Source organism: Cardiocondyla obscurior, linkage group LG26 (assembly GCF_019399895.1).
Source record: "Cardiocondyla obscurior isolate alpha-2009 linkage group LG26, Cobs3.1, whole genome shotgun sequence".
Classification (NCBI taxonomy): domain Eukaryota; kingdom Metazoa; phylum Arthropoda; class Insecta; order Hymenoptera; family Formicidae; genus Cardiocondyla; species Cardiocondyla obscurior.
Window position 1 is genome coordinate 758516 of NC_091889.1, and position 17465 is coordinate 775980.

The window sequence follows — 17465 nt, forward strand, 5'->3', positions numbered from 1 at the left end:
TATTCTGAAGTCGGTGAAGTTACGAACGTCACAATACACATGTCGACGTTATGTGCGCTCCTCGCGCTTTATTTTTTATACCTACAAAAAAAAAGTAACGTTAAAAAAATAGCACTGGCAATTGACTGGACATTAGTAAAATACTGGACACAGTAAAATAGATTTATACGATATAAATACAACTATAAATCGACATACTTATTTGCAAATATACAACACGCTGTATCTTTGTAAATTATGTTCAATTTCTTCTCCCTTGATTAACACATCTCAAAAGATTATCTCCAAGTAATTGAAAAATAAATTTGCGCCGCGCTCAGCTTTCTCAGCTTCATTACGATTACCCTCGCATGATCGCAACATTTTCGATTAATTGTTACCGTTCAGTTAAAAAATCTAACTTCAGACGATTGATTAAACAAGTGCAATAAAATCGCAGAATTAACATACCTAGATATAAAATCCATCGTCCATCGCGATATTAAATTCTGATTTTGACGCAAAGCACATGTATGATGTATACATATATGCCGAGTGTAATTGATAAACGATTTAACACGTGTAGAATTAACTGTGCGGTCCTGAGTCATATTCCTCCTCCTGATGGCAATTTCCCCGCACCGCGCGGCTCGCGTCTCTTGTCAGCGTGCGTTACCACTACTACTCCTTCTCGCGAATGGGCTCTATAATCCGTTGAATCGTATCGTCAGACGCTGACCGGTTTTGATATCACAACCGTACCCTGGTCACGTCGCAACAGCGTTCGCCTGTCTATCGCCAGTATTAAAGATCGAAAATCACGTTAATTAGCAAAGTTTCATTAGCAAAAATCGAAGCTAACAGGTTATATCATTGCGCAGCGACCGATTATGCGACTTCAATTGGGTAAGTAGGATCTTTTTATTTCGATATTTGTAAAAATTATATTGATATTTTTTTTGTATATTTAATGAATTTAAAAGTCTAAAAGTGCCGTCGTACAGAAAGTACGGTTTTCAAATAAATTATGAAATACCAGTTTATTATCTTTGTGATAAAACGATTCTCTCGGGCGAAGAATCCGTCGTAGAGAAACACTTGAAAGCAAAGTGTAAAAATAAAAGATGCAATTGGATCGAAGGCCAATGTTGAGATCCTTGAAGGTTTCTCCTTTTACGAAGACTATAAAAAGTCCGAGATCTTGTTTGTCAAATGAGGTTGCTGACCGCCAACAAAAATGCCGTGTTTCCGTTTGGATAAGCATTTATGTGGTATATATATATATTTATATATATATATATATATATATATATATATTTATATTTTTATGTGTATTTAAGACGCGATTATAATGCACAATGCATCCGTTAAAAACCGGAAATTTTTATCACGAGGCAAATTTATAGTAGCAGAAAATTCTTGGAAACAAATATATTATTTCTACAAACAATGGCAAGATCATTAGTGAAAAGAAAAGTTGTTGCTGTATAATAAAGTAATTTAATATTTAAAAAAGACTCCCGTCGTATTGCGAGATATCTAAAATTCTAACTCCGCTTTATTTAATCCTAACGTAAATTATTTTTATTATTATAACAATTAATAAAATTCTTTCCCGAATGTAATTATCCATGTGCATATGAAGAAATCTTATTATATATTTTAGAATGTTTCCTGTGCCTCGCAATCGCGGTAAGTTTTATTGAGAGAAGTGTGAGTACCGTCACGCAAAATCCAGCACAGACAAACGTTTCTTCACGAACCAATCCTCAAACTGAAGATGACGAAGACTTTGTGCCTTATCAAGGCGAACGCTTCACCGTATTCGATTGGACGTTATTTAGGGTACTTGGGATTATATCACATAATACCTTTCGCAAATTTATCAGGAATAACAATATAGCTAATTTAATTAAATATATAAGACATTTTAAAAGAGATCTTTTAACATTTTTTTTCAGAATCTGGGTAAAGCAAATGATGGCAATATATTACTGTCGCCAATATCCATAAAATTAGCATTAGTGCTTCTTTATGAGGGAGCACAGGATCAAACCGCAATCGAACTTTCCAGAGTCATGCAACTTCCGATTAGCCAGTTGGCTACGCGAGAAAAATTTAATAACATTCTAAAATCTCTGCAGGTAAAGTCATGTATTAATTAATTAATTCGTAAACATGTGAAAATGAACGTTCTCATTAACATTGTTGTATGTATTTTTATACACGCATGTGTTTCCAATTTATTAAGTAACATTGATTTATTTATAGGCCCCGTCTTCTGCGTACACTTTAAATTTTGGTTCGCGCATTTACATCGACAATAACATATTGGCTAGGCAACGCTACGCAGCAACGGTGAAAACCTTTTACAATACCGATGTGATCAATGATAATTTGTCTGACGCGCACGCAATCGCGACGAAAGTTAATTCTTGGGTCAATAATATTACACAGGGATACATTGAAAAAATGATAGACGACGGTAAGTTTACCGAGCTATCTTGACTTATTGATTCATGTTTTATACTCCAAGTCTGATGACATAATTATAATATTATCAATTAAAGAGGCGTTTTTAATTTTTAATGTTGTAATTTAAAAATATTCGTTTATTACGTTTGTCTTGTTTTAGAGAAGAGTTTGGAGGACTCTATAATGTTGATTGTGAATGGATTGTTCTTTAAAAGTGCCTGGCGTCGTAAGTACTTTGCACTTGAGAACACTCAAAATGCCAAATTTCACATAAACGTTAATCAAAGTGTAAACGTGCCATATATGCATACCGTCGGTAGATTTTATTATGCGGAATCGTCCAGGCTCGATGCGAAAATTCTACGGATTCCGTATGACGTGCGTATAAATATTCTCTTGGTTTACAATTTAATCTTTACTAATTACATCCCGAAGTCATGAGATGTACAATTTTTAGGGTTCGAAATTTGCCATGTACATTATCTTGCCGCACACCCTGACAGGCGTAAATCATATTGTCAGCGAAATTAATCCGTTCACCCTGGCGAGAGATGTGTGGTCCATGCAAGAATTACCCATCGACGTTTGGATTCCGAGATTCAAGTTCGAGTTCACGAGCCATCTAGAAAAAACTTTGCGCCAAGTAATTTATTCACACATTATTACATAATACTTGAAAATATAAAATAATATGTGTTAAAAAGTCATTAATAACGACTAATAGAGTTGAAATTGTTATTGCGGTTACGCATAAAATTTTTCTTTTTCTTTTTTTTTTTAATCTTAAATTTCACAATTAGAAATAATTATTGTATATGATATGGATGTGCTAACATACTTATTTATTTTTTAATAGCTTGGTATTCGCGATATTTTCGATGATACTGCACTCTTGACAGGTATAGCAAAAACGAGACGAATTTCCAAACATTTGCGCGTATCCGATATAGTGCATAAATGTGGAATAGAAGTAAACGAAAATGGAACGACTGCTTATGCTGCAACAGGTATATATACGTAATTTTGAAAATTAAATTACACTTATACACGTTAGTGTTAGTTCAAGTAAATTAACATATATTTCGCACCTACGTGATCTTTACAAAATTTTGGGTTATTTTCGAATTATTTCTTTTATCGAATTAAGCTTTAAATTTTTTCATCTTTCGTTCAAAATGTTATCTGTCACTTGTGACTATCTTTCTTTTATTGGCATTTACATATTCTTATCTTTGCATAGAGATACAAATTGGAAATAAGATAGAAGAGGGCACATTCCACGCCAATCATCCGTTCGTGTTTTACATCGAAGACGAAACTACTGGCACCATCCTTTATGTAGGCAGAGTTCTGGATCCCTTGAATACATCGGGGACTACGGGGAAAGTATTTGTGGATTTTCCATCGCGATTTAATCCGGATGCACCGAATGTAACTCCCAATTCCGGTAAATTATTATAAAATTGTTTAATAACTAATGAGGTGGGGCCTACTATAATGGAATGTAACTTTGATGCGGTTCTATTCTGGGTTCCTCTTTTTTTTCAAGCTTATTTTAAATAGATCTTTCACCGTATATCTTAAAACCCACGAAAAGAAAACAAGATAGCATGTAATTTTACGATACACTTGTTTTCTGTTTCTATTATTCTTGATAAAGATAAAGGTCGAAATTCGACAAAGTGTTTTGAGATAGCATACTTTGTGTACGTAAAATGTATTCTAAATTTTGATGAAAGAATATAATTAGCATTTATAGGAATATATTAATACATTGCATGATTGGGTAATTTCGTTTTAATAGACGTAATTAAAAGTTTATAATTATTCCTAAATTAAATATAATATTTTTCCAGTAATTTTATGTTACATATATTATTTATTACTTGTATTAAGACAATAACAACACGTGTTGTAAATTACCAAATCAAGGACTTAATTAACCATTAATTAGTAGTAAAACTAATTACTAATTTTGAAAGATTAATTACTTTTCCTTGGATTTTCTCTCAATTTGCTTATCAAATGTAAGCTATCGTTACGCGTGATAAGACGTAACGCCAACAAATTTTTACAACTATTGACGTCATTGCTAATCGCGGTTGATTCGCTATATATCCATATCGATAATTATTGTATTCCGTGAATTGTTTGCTTTCATTTTGACCGAGAGTTGTACCTCTATCGCAACGCGATCGTAAACATTATAAAGTTCTGATGGGGCATTCCCAATGATGCTCGCGGATAGAAATAGTGAGCGGAAATTCCAAGGCAAAACTACTTTCACAAGCTTTTTCCGCTTGTCGGATTTACGTTGTTGTTATCAGTCTTTTCTATTGTTTTTATTCTCTCTCTCTCTCTCTCTTTCTTTCTCTCTCTGTATCTCTTTATTTAGTAATTTTTTACTTATATACTAAAATATATATCTTTATTTAAATATACGTATTAACCATTATGCGCTTTTTGCTGCAAATTTTTTTTCAAAGCATTTAAACTATTTAAAATATTCTTACATCCAAAAGTAATATGTATATATATATTTAAAAAAATCTGCGATATATTTGGCTTACGTAATTCCAAGGTAAGGCGGATTACGCTTCGTTTGCGGAGCCTGTACACGACACAGAGATATTGAGGATATTGATTTTTCCTCTTTTGATTAATTTAAATTTCTATCCAATCTCAATCCGTGCGAATTTTTGAGGAGCGAAGTATACAATCGCAGAGGAACGTAACGGGCAATTAATTAATTTCATTTGTCACAATTCGGTACCGTTATTTATCGTTAGTTTAGATTATTTGTAATTACTTTTTATCTGCTATAGCATTACTGTATTCATTGCATACATCCAATTCTCGTTCGTTGCTCCCATCAACCCTGAACCCGCTCATTTTCATCGGCGCAATCAGTTTCATCAGATAATTATGTCAGGGTGGCTGAATAAAATTCGATCGAAGAGATAGTTCGTTCTATTATTCCCGCTTTATTCGCCGAGTAGTTCCTTTTAATTTTGTACGTGTCATCTTTATTGTGTATCGCGATGTTACGCGCATATCCTCGCGAGCGGTGATTTGTCAGCGCGTCGGAGCGTAGTAAGGTTTTACATCACGTAGAGATGATAATGAGGCAAAATCCAGTCATTAAGTGGGGGATACCTAACTCCTTGCCGGAAGTTTAACTTTTAGCGGCCGCCGACGATCTATGTTTCCGTTATATTCATCCTCATCTGCCTCGCCGAGAGCGAAATACATATTCGAGCGTGTCAGTCCGCGCCACGTATGTGGCTCGCATTGCGAATTTGCGAGGATGTCGTCACTGCCGCTGTGGATCTCCTGGTATCTTCTCGCAGGTATCGTTTACAGATTACGCTCGGACATTTTTTTTTTTTTCCTTCGTATCTTTTTACGGTCATCTGACAATGACGACGAGATTGACGTAACGACGAAAGGACTTTATCGTCGAGGGTTGAAATCGTTTTTTTTTTTATTTATTATTAATTAGTGCCTTCAGGTCTATAGACGACGCTCTTTTTTTTTCTTCACTTTACGGCTAACTGCGGCATAATCTTTCGCGGTTCAATTCTCTCAAGGTCCTTTCGTTCTTGCTTTTTGGACAGCAAGTATTTTGCTCGCGCGTAGGCCAAATGGATATACAGGTACCTCAATTATCTCGGAATTCGTTTGCCTCTCAATTAAAGTCCTATATTTATCGAGCCGGATTTTCTGCGATTACGTCATCGCTGGCAAGACACTCGTTAAAGTCACTCACTTGTCAGCGTTCCTCACGATTAGTTCCCGATTAGTTATCGTCCTTTCCTATCTCCGCTAGTTATTTCGAATGCTCGAATGTAAATGGAATTTTTGTCGATGCTTGTCGAACGAGGAAAATTCTTCTCGATACTCCGATCACTCGTGTGACGTGATCGTTACGATACGATCGCTGTTCTATCCATTATTTTCGTCAATTATTTTCACGGCTATTTTTTTTTTTACGCTTGAAATTTACGAGTGGGTAATCAGCGGTCCGATCGCAACGATGGAAAATCCAGGACGTCTAGAATAAGCAGTAATTAACGTATTATACGTACGAGCGCATAATCGTATCTTGCGATAAATTATATGCGATTTTCCTGGTAGGAGTTCCAGCTGCTCTCAGTACCGAGGACCGATACTCCTTCTTCAACGTTGAGCTTCTGCAGGTGAGGACATTTTTCTTACGCAAAGAGAGACATTTATTTTGCGCTCTTGAGGCATAAAAATAAGATGTAAAAATGTTTCATACGAAAATTTTGTGTGATAACGATCGTAGAAAGTAAACGAGAACGTCGAGGGTAATCTGGTCCTATCTCCTACTAGCGCGAAAATCGCCCTTGCGAGTCTGGTGGAAGGCACGGGTGGTCGGACACAACAGGAGCTTCTTGCAGTTTTGAGACTACCGCCAGAGATAGACATCATCAGGACTGCAGCGAGACGCAGTCTTATACCTTTAAAAGTATATACGTATACGCATATTTCAATCGACTTAAGCTTCGGACATAAATTTGCCCGACTTTGTTTCTCACACTATTTTTGTGTTATTTTTTTAGAGCCACGAAAATGGCACGGAAATCAACGTGGCGACGCGCTTATGGACCAATACGGCTCTCGCGGTATCTAATAATTATTTAACTGCCTTGTACAATTATTACGGAGCCGATAGTCGGCAATTGAACTTCAGAGATACGAACGACGCAGCCAGCCGCATCAATGCCTGGGTTCGTGAAAACACAAAGGATAACATCCAATCGATTATTCAGCCTGGTATTTAATTTCATTTTTATTAAGAATAAGAAACGATCCTTTCTCTTCTTCCGAACGAATAATTTTGAATTTTTTTTTTTCGGGGAAGAAAGAATTAATCGAATGAAATAAAGGATTATTTTCTACATCTCCGTTCATTAAAGCCGACCCTGATTCTTACCGATTTAAAGATACTTTATCGCAATTCTTTTATTTTAGGTGCTCTTAGCAGCGAGACGCAGATGCTGTTAACTTCGACCTTGTACTTTAAAGGATTATGGTTCAAGTCTTTCGATAGGCATGCCACGCGTGTACGATGCTTCCACGTTCCTTACAAGGGCTGTCAAGACGTTCCTATGATGGAAAATACTTCCAAGTATCGATATGGATACATACCTTCTCTTGACACTGACGTGGTGGAAATACCGTACTCGGTAAGATTATATTTTTTACGTCATCGATAAATGCGAAAACATTGGCGCTTCTACAAAAAATTTATGTGATATTTTAGAATCGCAGGACGTCTATGCTGATATTTCTTCCATCTCATCAGGACAGCGATCCGAATCTCGTCACTTTATCCAAAGATCTGTCGTATGTGCCAATAAAAACGGTGCTGAATAATCTAAATGAAACTGAACTAGTGCTTTCTATCCCACGATTTAGCATTCAGAGCAAACTAGATTTACAGGCACCCTTAATACGCGTAAGTATTCATAATACGGCATTTAATTATTAATATATGTACAATGTAAATAATTAAACTTTTTTTTTATTTAAATAGTTGAATCAAATTAAAGATTGTTTTCTGCTTTAGATGGGGGTACAAGACATTTTCAGTCCAGCGGCAAATTTCACTGGAGTCATATCTAATGAATATTTACGAGTAGAAAATATAATTCAAAATGCTAAAATAGAAGTTGACGAAAAGGGGACCATTGCTGCTGCAGTGACAGGTAATCAACGTTGCAATTTAATAACAATTTTTTCGCTGCACTGCAGCTTATAGATCATCGAGCTAACAGTATTTAAATTACAGAACTTACTGTTGTACCACTGATGGCTAACATGGCGGTGACTTTCATAGCAAATAGACCTTTTATCTTTACTATTGTTGATATTTTAACTAGCGAGACCCTCTTTGCTGGTCGTTATATAGGTCCTGATGCAGGAAATTCTATAAACTCTGCTTAAAAATAAGCTTAATACTCATTTACAATTGTTTTTATACTCCAAAAATGTACTTGAAATGTAAGACTATCATATATAATACTACTTTCTGTTACAAAGTGACGTTTCTGTTACTACAGAATATTTGTTTACTTCTTTATATATACAAATTAATAATATTCTTAATAAATATGAGATAGGCACATCAACTTTTTTATCTTATTATATCTATAATATAGGTATATGCAATAACCAGGAAAAATTAGTGACAAAAATTGAGTAAACTAATGACAATTCACATAATTTCTAATTTATTTACACTTCCAAATGTAGAACATACATGTGTATATATACATATATATCTAACCCATATTGTTTCTAAAGCATCCCATTCAATTCTCATATTTGTGTTTAATGTCTTTCCATTGTTTCTGAAATAGATGAGAGATGTTTTATTATGTAATCAACATTCATATTTCGTTCAGATGTTAAAAGACAAGTTAAAGCGTCCAATTTCCTCATAATGTGTTAAATTATATTAAAATATATGACAAAAGTTTTTTTATTACTCGATATTTTTTTAAAGAAGGTATTGCTTTATAGTATCGATCAAATGTTTTTCGCGTACCCTTAACCTCACTTTGATTTCTTAACCTCAATCGAAAATACAGAGATTTGGGCGGCGAATAAAAGTTGCAATGTTGAAGACAAAAAAAAAGACGGTGGAAAATACGGTGGACCACTTACCCCTTTGTTAATACTATCGAAAATCTGATTTGAAGCCATATCAAATGCCCTTTCAAATACGAAAGCGGCGACTAAAACGGTAACTGTGAACGTAGATGTACGTCGGAAAAGAGATTTGTACAACGTACCGAATACCATCTTTTGCGTATTTAGTTTCTTCCTTCTTTTCTTGCAGAAAAATGCTTGCGAGTTCACAGAACAATCGACGTAATCTTCTTCTTATTGCCAAGTCAAAACTGTTCGAAGTGTTCGAACCATAGACTTTATGCAGTGCACATACGACACAGACTACTAAAAAACGGAATAGCATTCAGAAACGCATCCAACATTGCGTAAAAGAGTTTAGCCTATAGGAGCGCAGAATTTGGTACTTATTATATTTTTAACGTATAATATTGTTACATATTATGCAATTAAAACCTAAAAAAAAGATGTGAATCAATGTTTTTAAAAAAATATTACTACACAATAAGTACAAAATCATGTACATATACATATATGTATGTATAAAAAAGAATACAATCTTACAGCTGAAAGTAATGTGTAATATACATATTACTAGATATACATACGAGACGTGTTAACGGTAACAGTATATAACAGTGGGTAACTCGTCTCGTACGGTAAAATGTTAATTAAATATTAACCGGTATAATTGAAAATATTATTAGCATTATATTATATTATCTAAATTATTTACATTGTAATTAACATTTTTAAAAAATCTTATTTCCTGCAGCTTGTTGCATTAACAATTTCTAAAAAAAAAGAATCATACTTTAGTTAATATTACATAAAAAATAGTGCTCTTTAAAAAATATATGTATTTATGCGATTTTCGTTACCTTAATTGGTGGCACAGCATCCACTAATTGTAACCCTATGCTTCTACCAAGAACAATGGGTGACGCGGTATATTGATAGAACCTGTAGAAACTATCGATAGCGAGCATCATTGGTACGTTGTGACGTTGCCTCGATGTTTCATACATTCGCAAATAGTGCAGATCATTAAGATGACTGCCGTTCTCAGTTGCCTCGGCGAGGATCTGCGTCAGCTCCGTCACGTCTCCAAAGCCCAGATTTACTCCTTGACCCGCCAAAGGATGAACTCGATGTGCAGCGTCCCTTAAAACGCGTAAAAATAATTAAAAAATTAAAAACAAACGTACCACTTGCTATATTATGCAATTAAAAGTTTAAAGTTTAATTATAATAACTTAAATTTTTCTTAAGATTATTATTTGTTTCGAACTCTTATGCGTTTTAGCTCAGATTATTATTAGCCGAGTTATGATTCCTGAAATCAGAAATTGTCTTACCCAATTAACACCATCCCTGGTTGAACGTAAGATGAAGCATGGCCAAAACCTAAGGGAAACGCAGCTCGTGATCCCTCAACGATATTCACTACAGACGGTGGCATTTGTTTGGATCTATTAGTCTTCAGAGCAAGCTTCGAGAGCAGCCAGTGAAATCCATGCATTCCGGTTTCGACAATATTACTTTTCGGATAGATTCGCCAGAACGCCTCATTTATTCTGTCAACAAACTCCTCTTCCGAGAGTTTCATCAAGTCCTTCGCCTTCTCGCTCGTTACGCACCACACGAGGGAACTAAGAGTATCTGTCAACTGTTAGAAAATTCAGAATTATTAACGATTGTCATAAATAAATTTATTAATCTTTATTCTATTTCAGAAATAATTTAAATTTAATTATTTTAATTTGATGCATTAAACATCCATTTCAAATATTGTTAAAACCTGAACGCAGAGTAACATTCTTATTTTATTTCATTGATTTGGTTGTTTCCGCAATATTTTTTTTTTTTTTTAGATATTCAGGCGTTTTTTTTGGATGTGAAAGATTAAATTAGTAATTGACAAAGCATAATGAGTTACCGGAAGTATTGCTATAGTTCCTGTTGGAAGAAACCTCTGCCAAGCGACAATGTTCTCTGTGGGCTGAAATCAATTAATAATAAATATAACTTAGCGGCGTATAAGTCTTCTGAGATGTAAGTAACTTTTGTTTTTTTTTTATTATTACTCTATATCGTCTTACAAGAGAAATATTACCTCGGACAGCTTGAGAGTCGCGGCGATCCCTAACTGATTGTATTGCCAATTGAGATAAATTACACCCATCGCCTTTCTCACCATCGAATTAACGCCGTCGGCACCCACCTGGAACATATCCAAAGCATTATTTATTCTGACTCGTTACGCATGAAGATAACTGGGGTCTCAGAAGTAAAATTATAAACATTGTTACAAAGATTATTGGATTAGCACGAAGATGATGCGGATAGCCCGCGTCGCGACAAGTGAGCAATGCTCAAGATTTACAAGCGCGTACGAAAATAACGTCAGTGCCGTTCCAGATTTCAGCGGAGATGTTGGAAATCGTCTGCACCGAGTGGTTAACGTCTCGTACTTGTTTCCCGTCGTAAACGCCTCTTCGTGTATACACAAATCTGCAAATATTACCCGCATAAAGGACTATTTATATTTCAATATAATAACCGAATATTTCACGCGAATATTTTATAATTATTTACAATTAACTGTATTACCAATTACTATATTAAATACCGCATCGAGGATAACGTAAACTTATTTCTTATTTTATTTGACATTTATTTTATTATTTTTCATTGATATTATGTCACTGATAAGTTTTATACGATTTTCTCTTATTAAGATTATTAATTTATTCTTCAACATTTTTTATAAAAACCAAAGCAGACCCGAGTTATCTTTTATAAACGTCTTATGTTGATTGACCTTAATAAATAAATTGCTTTGAAACTCGATCTTTAAGTTTTTTTTTTTTTTTAATTAATGGAAAATTAATTGTAGGAGGAAAAAGATATCGTCAAGATGAGGCTTTCGTCGAATGACGTTAGTTAACACGTCGATCAAATTCCCACTGAAAATGTTTATGCATGGAATTACCAGAGTCCGTTGATAAGACAATTATTTCCGCCGGAAAAAAAAAGCAACAGGGAAAGAATCTGCGGTCTGGGATTTTCTTTTTTTCTTTCTCTATCGTTGAAACATGCCAGATTTACGCCGGCGTAAGAGAACCGCTGGAGATTAATAGAAGCTAAATATATAACACTGTTTTATAAACACATGTGGGTATCGTGAGATATACAGAAAGCCGGAACAGAAAGAGTCGACTAAGTGTACTTCAGTATTAGCGAGCAAGAGTGAAGGATGGACGTACATTAAGAAACTATCCAGCCTACAATGTCAAAAAGATCGCTCATCAACCGGTCTAACAAGTTGCCTTTTACTACCCGTTATTGGTCGTAAAATTAATAGACGCAAAACAGCATTCGTCAGGCGATAAGCACATCATTGTGGACTTGTGCACTGGTATTAATGCGTCGTTACGAGAATGGCACTGAATTAATTGAGAGGAAAAAAAAAATCTTCCCATCCAAGTTTTGCATCAATCATACGTGATTACATTGATAGCATCGGTAATCATTTGTAGCATTCATTTATGCATCTTAAATTAATTCATCGGTAGCTCAAAGGAGGAGTCGACTATGTCGAGTCCCGGTAAGAGGAACTTTTTCGAAAGACTCTCCGGCAGTCGTTTAACACGAGAAGCATCGAAGATGGAAGCAATTAACAACGGCACGCCGTCTATTGTGACGAAGGTCAGTAAAAAGAATAATAATCGACTAAGATCTTTCAATGCTTCTTTAATCATGTTGTATCGAATTTAGGAGCATGAAAACATTTGGATGAGCGAACTCGATAACGGCGGAATTTCCTCCGAAAATAGTTCAGATTCTGTCACCTGCCACATCCCGACGTCACCAATGACACAAGAGCAACCTTGGAGCAAAGAGGAAATTGAAACGGCGCTAATGAATCTTCCAGGAGGCGAAGTCGCCCTTTCTCTGATTCCTTCTCTTCAAGATGACGCCCTACAAAAAGTTTTAGATGAATTCAAATGCTTGACTCTCAACAAAGTGGTGGATTGCAGGCACCGCAAGATCTCGTTGTCTACATTCGCGAACGGGTAATAACAATAATAAAATGCACGATTGCACATCTGCAACTTGCGTTAAAATAAAAATGAAAAATGAGAGTGACCTTATCCGTGCAGATTTAGGCAAAGGGCTCTGTTGGATAGCGAAAACGGGGCAGCAGCTGCAGCGTCTCCGGGCCAACTACTTGTAGAATGGCCTGATACGTGCCTATTGACTTCTAGTTGGTTGGGCCACGTAGAAATTGCAAGAGTCTTGCTGGACAAAGGCGCGCCAGTTTCTGCGAGCGATCGCGATGGAAGGTATATATCGATCTGCGATAGTCAGATATCACATCCTGAAATCATTAAATACTTTAAAAGCTGTCCGATTCTATCATATCTTAATTTACATTATTTAAGCGAATCTTCAACTGTAATTTTTAGAAAATAAAATTCTTATATTCCAGAACACCGTTACATCTGGCGGCTTGCGCCGCCTCTGTGAAACTTGTGGAAGAATTACTGAAGCACGGAGCTGATCCGCACAAATGGGACTTCGGAAAGAAATACACCCCCTTGCATTGTGCCGCCGCCGCGGGTTGCGTCGCTACAGTTAAATGCCTAATCAAATCGGGCGCGAACGTAGACGCCGGATTGTCTACCAAAAGTCCGCTTCACTATGCCGTGCTAAATAACGCCGAGGATTGCGTTGAAGCTCTACTGCAAGCAGGTGCTTGTTCTAATAATCCACAGGTGCTTCTTTATCACGATTATGTTAAGAATTCGGTGGGGAGGTAACATCTAATCTAAAAAGTAATTTTCAAAGTAAAATTTTATGAAAATAATTGTATGTAGAAGGTGATAAATCGATAATCAGATTTTTAATGTAACAGTAGTGAACGATAAATTCAAGATTCGAGCAAAAATTTCTGCAGTAAATTAATATAATATATTTGCAGGTTTATACGGAAACACCTTTACACGTTGCGGCTAGTTTGGGTAATGTGCGCTGCACCAAATTATTATTGAGTCACGGAGCAGATGTAAGAGTACAATTGGGAGTTGCGAGATCAACACCTTTGCATTTAGCAGCCGAAGAAGGAAATGTTGAATGTACTAGGCTACTGCTGAATGCTGGTGCGGCTTTGGAAGCAAAGAATTCGCGCGGTCAGACTGCGATACATTTAGCAGTGCTTGCTCAATCCGCAGAAACGTTAGATGTATTAATAAATGCCGGTGCAAAAGTCAACGTAGAAGACGACGATGGGCGAACTCCTCTACATGCCGCAGTTGCGAAAGCATTAAGAAGCGGTGAATTAGTCAAGACTTTAATACAGGTTCGTAGTTCAAAGATTTTTCTTAATTAAATTAAAATACCTTTTCAATCGGAATAAAAATTATCTCAATATAATTTTTAATGTAAACGTTAATAAAAAGAATTAAATCAATTATTTGTCATATACATTAAAAAAAAAAAAAATTTGCGAAAAAATAAACGGAGATGATAAAAAATATAATATAAAAATAACAGAAAGTTTTCTTTCTTTAAAAGGCAGGTGCGTCGGTCAACAAAGCGGATAAGTTTGGCTATACGCCGTTGCATATCGCAGCTTTGAACGAGAGTTCGCCCACGGTGGTCATGCTGCTGTCGAATCGCGCCGACGTAACGGCGCGCACCAAGGGTGGCATTACTGCCCTTAGCTTTATTATACGCCGCACTCCGGACGTACTGTCACGCTTTGTGGCGCGTCTCGACCAAGCGATCTCGCTGCACGATCACGAACTGGGTGACGTAGACTGCGAGCTGCGACTGGACTTCCGACCGTTGGTGCCAGGCGGCCGCGGCGAGACGGATCTGATGCTCTGCCTGGTGGAAGTTGGTCAAGGCCACGTGCTGAAGCATCCGCTGTGCGAGAGCTTTCTCTATCTCAAATGGCTGCGTATTCGGAAGTTCTTCCTGCTTAGCCTAATGTTTCATTCGATCTTCGTTGTCCTCTTCACCGGTTACGTCGGGGCAACGTATCTTTGGGAAATAAAGCGGCTCAGTAATGTTTTCCTCTGGCCGGTATTGGGACTCACTTGTGTTCTTGCCTGCAAAGAGTTCTTTCAAGTCGCCCACGGGATCTGCAGCTATGCCAAACGCTGGGAGAACTGGCTACAATGGAGCGTGATAATGGCATCTGGCATTATTCTAATTCCGTCGGAATATACTTGGCAGCATCACGTCGCTGCCCTGGGTGTCCTGCTAGTATGGATCGAGTTGATGATAGTGGTCGGTCGCTTTCCCATGTTCGGCATCTATATACAGATGTTTACTCAAGTGTCCATTAATTTCTTCAAGTTTCTCGCAGCCTACATTTGCCTAATAGTCGGCTTCTCCCTTGGCTTTAGCGTACTGCACAAGAATTATAAATCATTCGCCGATCCATTAGTCAGTCTACTAAAGACTGTGATTATGATGTCGGGTGAGCTCGAGTTCGAGGACGTCTTCTTCGACAAATCAGCGCCGCTCGAATATCCCGGGACGGCCCACTTGATGCTTCTCGGCTTCGTTATTCTAGTGACAGTAATTTTGACAAACTTAATGGTCGGCCTGGCCGTGTCGGATATCCAGGAGTTACGTAGATGCGCCGGCCTTGATCGTTTAGTGCGTCGTGCCGAGCTCGTGGCTCATTTCGAGAATATGCTGTTTTCTAAACTCTTGGATCACGCTCCGCCATACAGACTGATACAAGCGTGCAGGAGGGGTGCTTTGCTATTACATCCCCCGTATCACTGCGCCCTGCACATTCGGCCGAACGATCCGCGCGAGAGACGTTTACCACGCGATCTCATTCGAGCGACATATCGTTTAGTCAGTGAAAGAAAAACGCGGCGAGCGACAATTAAAGGCAGTGCACCGCTGTTGTTGCGTAATGGAAACGCAAATACAAACTCAATTGCAGACACGAGTCACACGAGACTTAGTAGAATGTATAGCAATGAAAGCAATCAGCAGCAGCTGAACGAGCTGGCAAACGAATTGAAAAAATGTTCCTACACAATTAGCGGGAGGCTCGATAATTTGATTGATAAAGTAGAAAGTATCGCTAAAGACTTGGATACGTCGACTCATTTAAAATAATTGTTTTTTTTAACAACAATATGTACATGTGTATACTTTGCAAATTATATAAATGTAGCTTTACTTATTTCTCACCAATAATCTGGTCTTGTACTGCTCTCCAGATTGCAGCTGTACGGTGACAAAGTCCGTGGACGATTTCGGAGATTTTACGTCGGCGATCTTAGATTTGTAAATCATAGTAACGTTTTCCTTTTCGAAGAGCTGCTTGTTGACCGCGTGCAGCAGGAGATCATTTTCGACTATGTAGGCTAAATTGTTAGATAACAAATCTTCATTGAAAGTTATCATAGCGTCCGAGCATGTCTCCCACACCTAGTAAAAATAAATTTTTTTTAATCGACAATTGTAAATAAAAATTATTATTCAATTTAATAGTCTCAATGGCAATTAATTTTAAAATAACAAAAAGAAAATGAAAAGGATTACCTGCATTTTTTGTACTGGAGAACAACGGATTGCCTCTATGTGCTTCCATGCTCCTATGCTGGACAATAAAGTACGAGTTTGCTGATTCAATGCAACAACTCGATTGGAATATTGTTCCTGAGGTATGTATTCCTGTTTAACACTGCTTTCTAAAAGTAAGATCTTTTTGCCTGCTAATTTCTGATTATTTGCTGCAACAAACATATATATATTTGCCTTATATGCTTTACATTTAGAAAGCTAAACGAAACCTTGATATACAGAGGTTGTCGCTCAAAAATTTTCTTTAAAATAAATACGAAAGAAAAAAAAAAAAAAAAAAGATCCATCAGTTAAAGTGAGACGTGGTAAGCTTAGAGAAATCTTTGAAAACAAATAAATAACTGAAAACGTCTTAGATTAGGCGACTGCTATTTAATTTTGTGTTCAATTCAAAATAAATCTCTTTTTTACCATCTGCTATCCACAGGTACGTGAATAAAATTTATAAGAAACTAACCTAAAGCGCACGCCAACGTCGTGCCGACCATACCGCCTCCGGCGACGATAACGTCGTACGTCTTTTCATTTTCTGCTGCGGTCGAGTAGCTCCTCGTCGATGCCGCACTCGCAGCTGAAACTGCACGCTCGCGATTCCGCGACAGCGATGTGAAAATCAACCGGCACGTCAAGCAAGTCTCTCGAAGAGCTGCCATTTTGCACTTCTGCACCGAGCGAGTGCAGTACCAACTGACGGCTCGATTCGACTGCATTTGTCGAAGTAACGGAAA

General features: G+C 36.9%; 4 protein-coding genes across 5 annotated transcripts; 2 read left to right on the forward strand and 2 right to left on the reverse strand.

Moving 5' to 3' along the window:
• The first annotated feature begins 712 nt into the window (after positions 1-712).
• Positions 713-8612, forward strand: LOC139111930 (uncharacterized). 2 transcript variants are annotated; one of them, XM_070672579.1, is made up of 15 exons: positions 713-885; positions 1646-1824; positions 1941-2123; positions 2251-2464; positions 2615-2832; positions 2912-3097; positions 3311-3461; positions 3695-3900; positions 6588-6653; positions 6764-6946; positions 7041-7254; positions 7453-7667; positions 7745-7939; positions 8051-8189; positions 8273-8612. In XM_070672579.1, exons 1-15 carry the CDS (start codon positions 870-872, stop codon positions 8425-8427), a joined length of 2520 nt encoding a protein of 839 aa, XP_070528680.1. In that variant the 5' UTR covers positions 713-869; the 3' UTR covers positions 8428-8612. The 2 variants fall into 2 exon arrangements, with proteins under 2 accessions (XP_070528680.1, XP_070528681.1); XM_070672580.1 differs by having other exon boundaries at positions 714-885; positions 3695-3901; positions 6592-6653.
• A 79-nt stretch (positions 8613-8691) lies between these two features.
• Ox (ubiquinol-cytochrome C reductase complex subunit oxen) lies at positions 8692-9424 on the reverse strand. The gene is made up of 2 exons (XM_070672619.1): positions 9151-9424; positions 8692-8834 (listed from the first exon to the last, which is right to left on the reverse strand). Exons 1-2 carry the CDS (start codon positions 9286-9288, stop codon positions 8796-8798), a joined length of 177 nt encoding a protein of 58 aa, XP_070528720.1. The 5' UTR covers positions 9289-9424; the 3' UTR covers positions 8692-8795.
• A 199-nt stretch (positions 9425-9623) lies between these two features.
• Positions 9624-17427, reverse strand: Coq6 (ubiquinone biosynthesis protein COQ6, mitochondrial). The gene is made up of 8 exons (XM_070672595.1): positions 17195-17427; positions 16696-16886; positions 16342-16581; positions 11231-11338; positions 11054-11116; positions 10473-10783; positions 9996-10278; positions 9624-9908 (listed from the first exon to the last, which is right to left on the reverse strand). Exons 1-8 carry the CDS (start codon positions 17388-17390, stop codon positions 9867-9869), a joined length of 1434 nt encoding a protein of 477 aa, XP_070528696.1. The 5' UTR covers positions 17391-17427; the 3' UTR covers positions 9624-9866.
• On the forward strand, positions 12180-16345 carry Pyx (transient receptor potential channel pyrexia). Its single transcript, XM_070672578.1, has 6 exons — positions 12180-12825; positions 12895-13193; positions 13281-13463; positions 13610-13895; positions 14102-14479; positions 14695-16345. The coding sequence occupies exons 1-6, from the start codon at positions 12712-12714 to the stop codon at positions 16264-16266; spliced, it is 2832 nt and encodes a 943-aa protein (XP_070528679.1). The 5' UTR covers positions 12180-12711; the 3' UTR covers positions 16267-16345.
• Positions 17428-17465: the final 38 nt, after the last annotated feature.

What these genes read in the sequence shown, in the direction of transcription:
- LOC139111930 (XM_070672579.1), top strand. An exon ending in TAGAAAAAACTTTGCGCCAA is followed by an intron (nt 3,098 to 3,310) that starts GTAATTTATTCA and finishes ATTTTTTAATAG; the next exon opens with CTTGGTATTCGCGATATTTT. An exon ending in TCAACGTTGAGCTTCTGCAG is followed by an intron (nt 6,654 to 6,763) that starts GTGAGGACATTT and finishes TAACGATCGTAG; the next exon opens with AAAGTAAACGAGAACGTCGA.
- Ox (XM_070672619.1), bottom strand. Translation starts at nt 9,288, where the DNA reads ATGGTATTCGGTACGTTGTACAAATCTCTTTTCCGACGTACATCTACG. An exon ending in TCGATAGTATTAACAAAGGG is followed by an intron (nt 8,835 to 9,150) that starts GTAAGTGGTCCA and finishes CATCTATTTCAG; the next exon opens with AAACAATGGAAAGACATTAA.
- Pyx (XM_070672578.1), top strand. Translation starts at nt 12,712, where the DNA reads ATGTCGAGTCCCGGTAAGAGGAACTTTTTCGAAAGACTCTCCGGCAGT. An exon ending in TTGTCTACATTCGCGAACGG is followed by an intron (nt 13,194 to 13,280) that starts GTAATAACAATA and finishes TTATCCGTGCAG; the next exon opens with ATTTAGGCAAAGGGCTCTGT. An exon ending in CTTGTTCTAATAATCCACAG is followed by an intron (nt 13,896 to 14,101) that starts GTGCTTCTTTAT and finishes ATATATTTGCAG; the next exon opens with GTTTATACGGAAACACCTTT.
- Coq6 (XM_070672595.1), bottom strand. Translation starts at nt 17,390, where the DNA reads ATGGCAGCTCTTCGAGAGACTTGCTTGACGTGCCGGTTGATTTTCACA. An exon ending in AGTACAAGACCAGATTATTG is followed by an intron (nt 11,339 to 16,341) that starts GTGAGAAATAAG and finishes GATATGTTCCAG; the next exon opens with GTGGGTGCCGACGGCGTTAA. An exon ending in CGACTCTCAAGCTGTCCGAG is followed by an intron (nt 11,117 to 11,230) that starts GTAATATTTCTC and finishes AATTGATTTCAG; the next exon opens with CCCACAGAGAACATTGTCGC.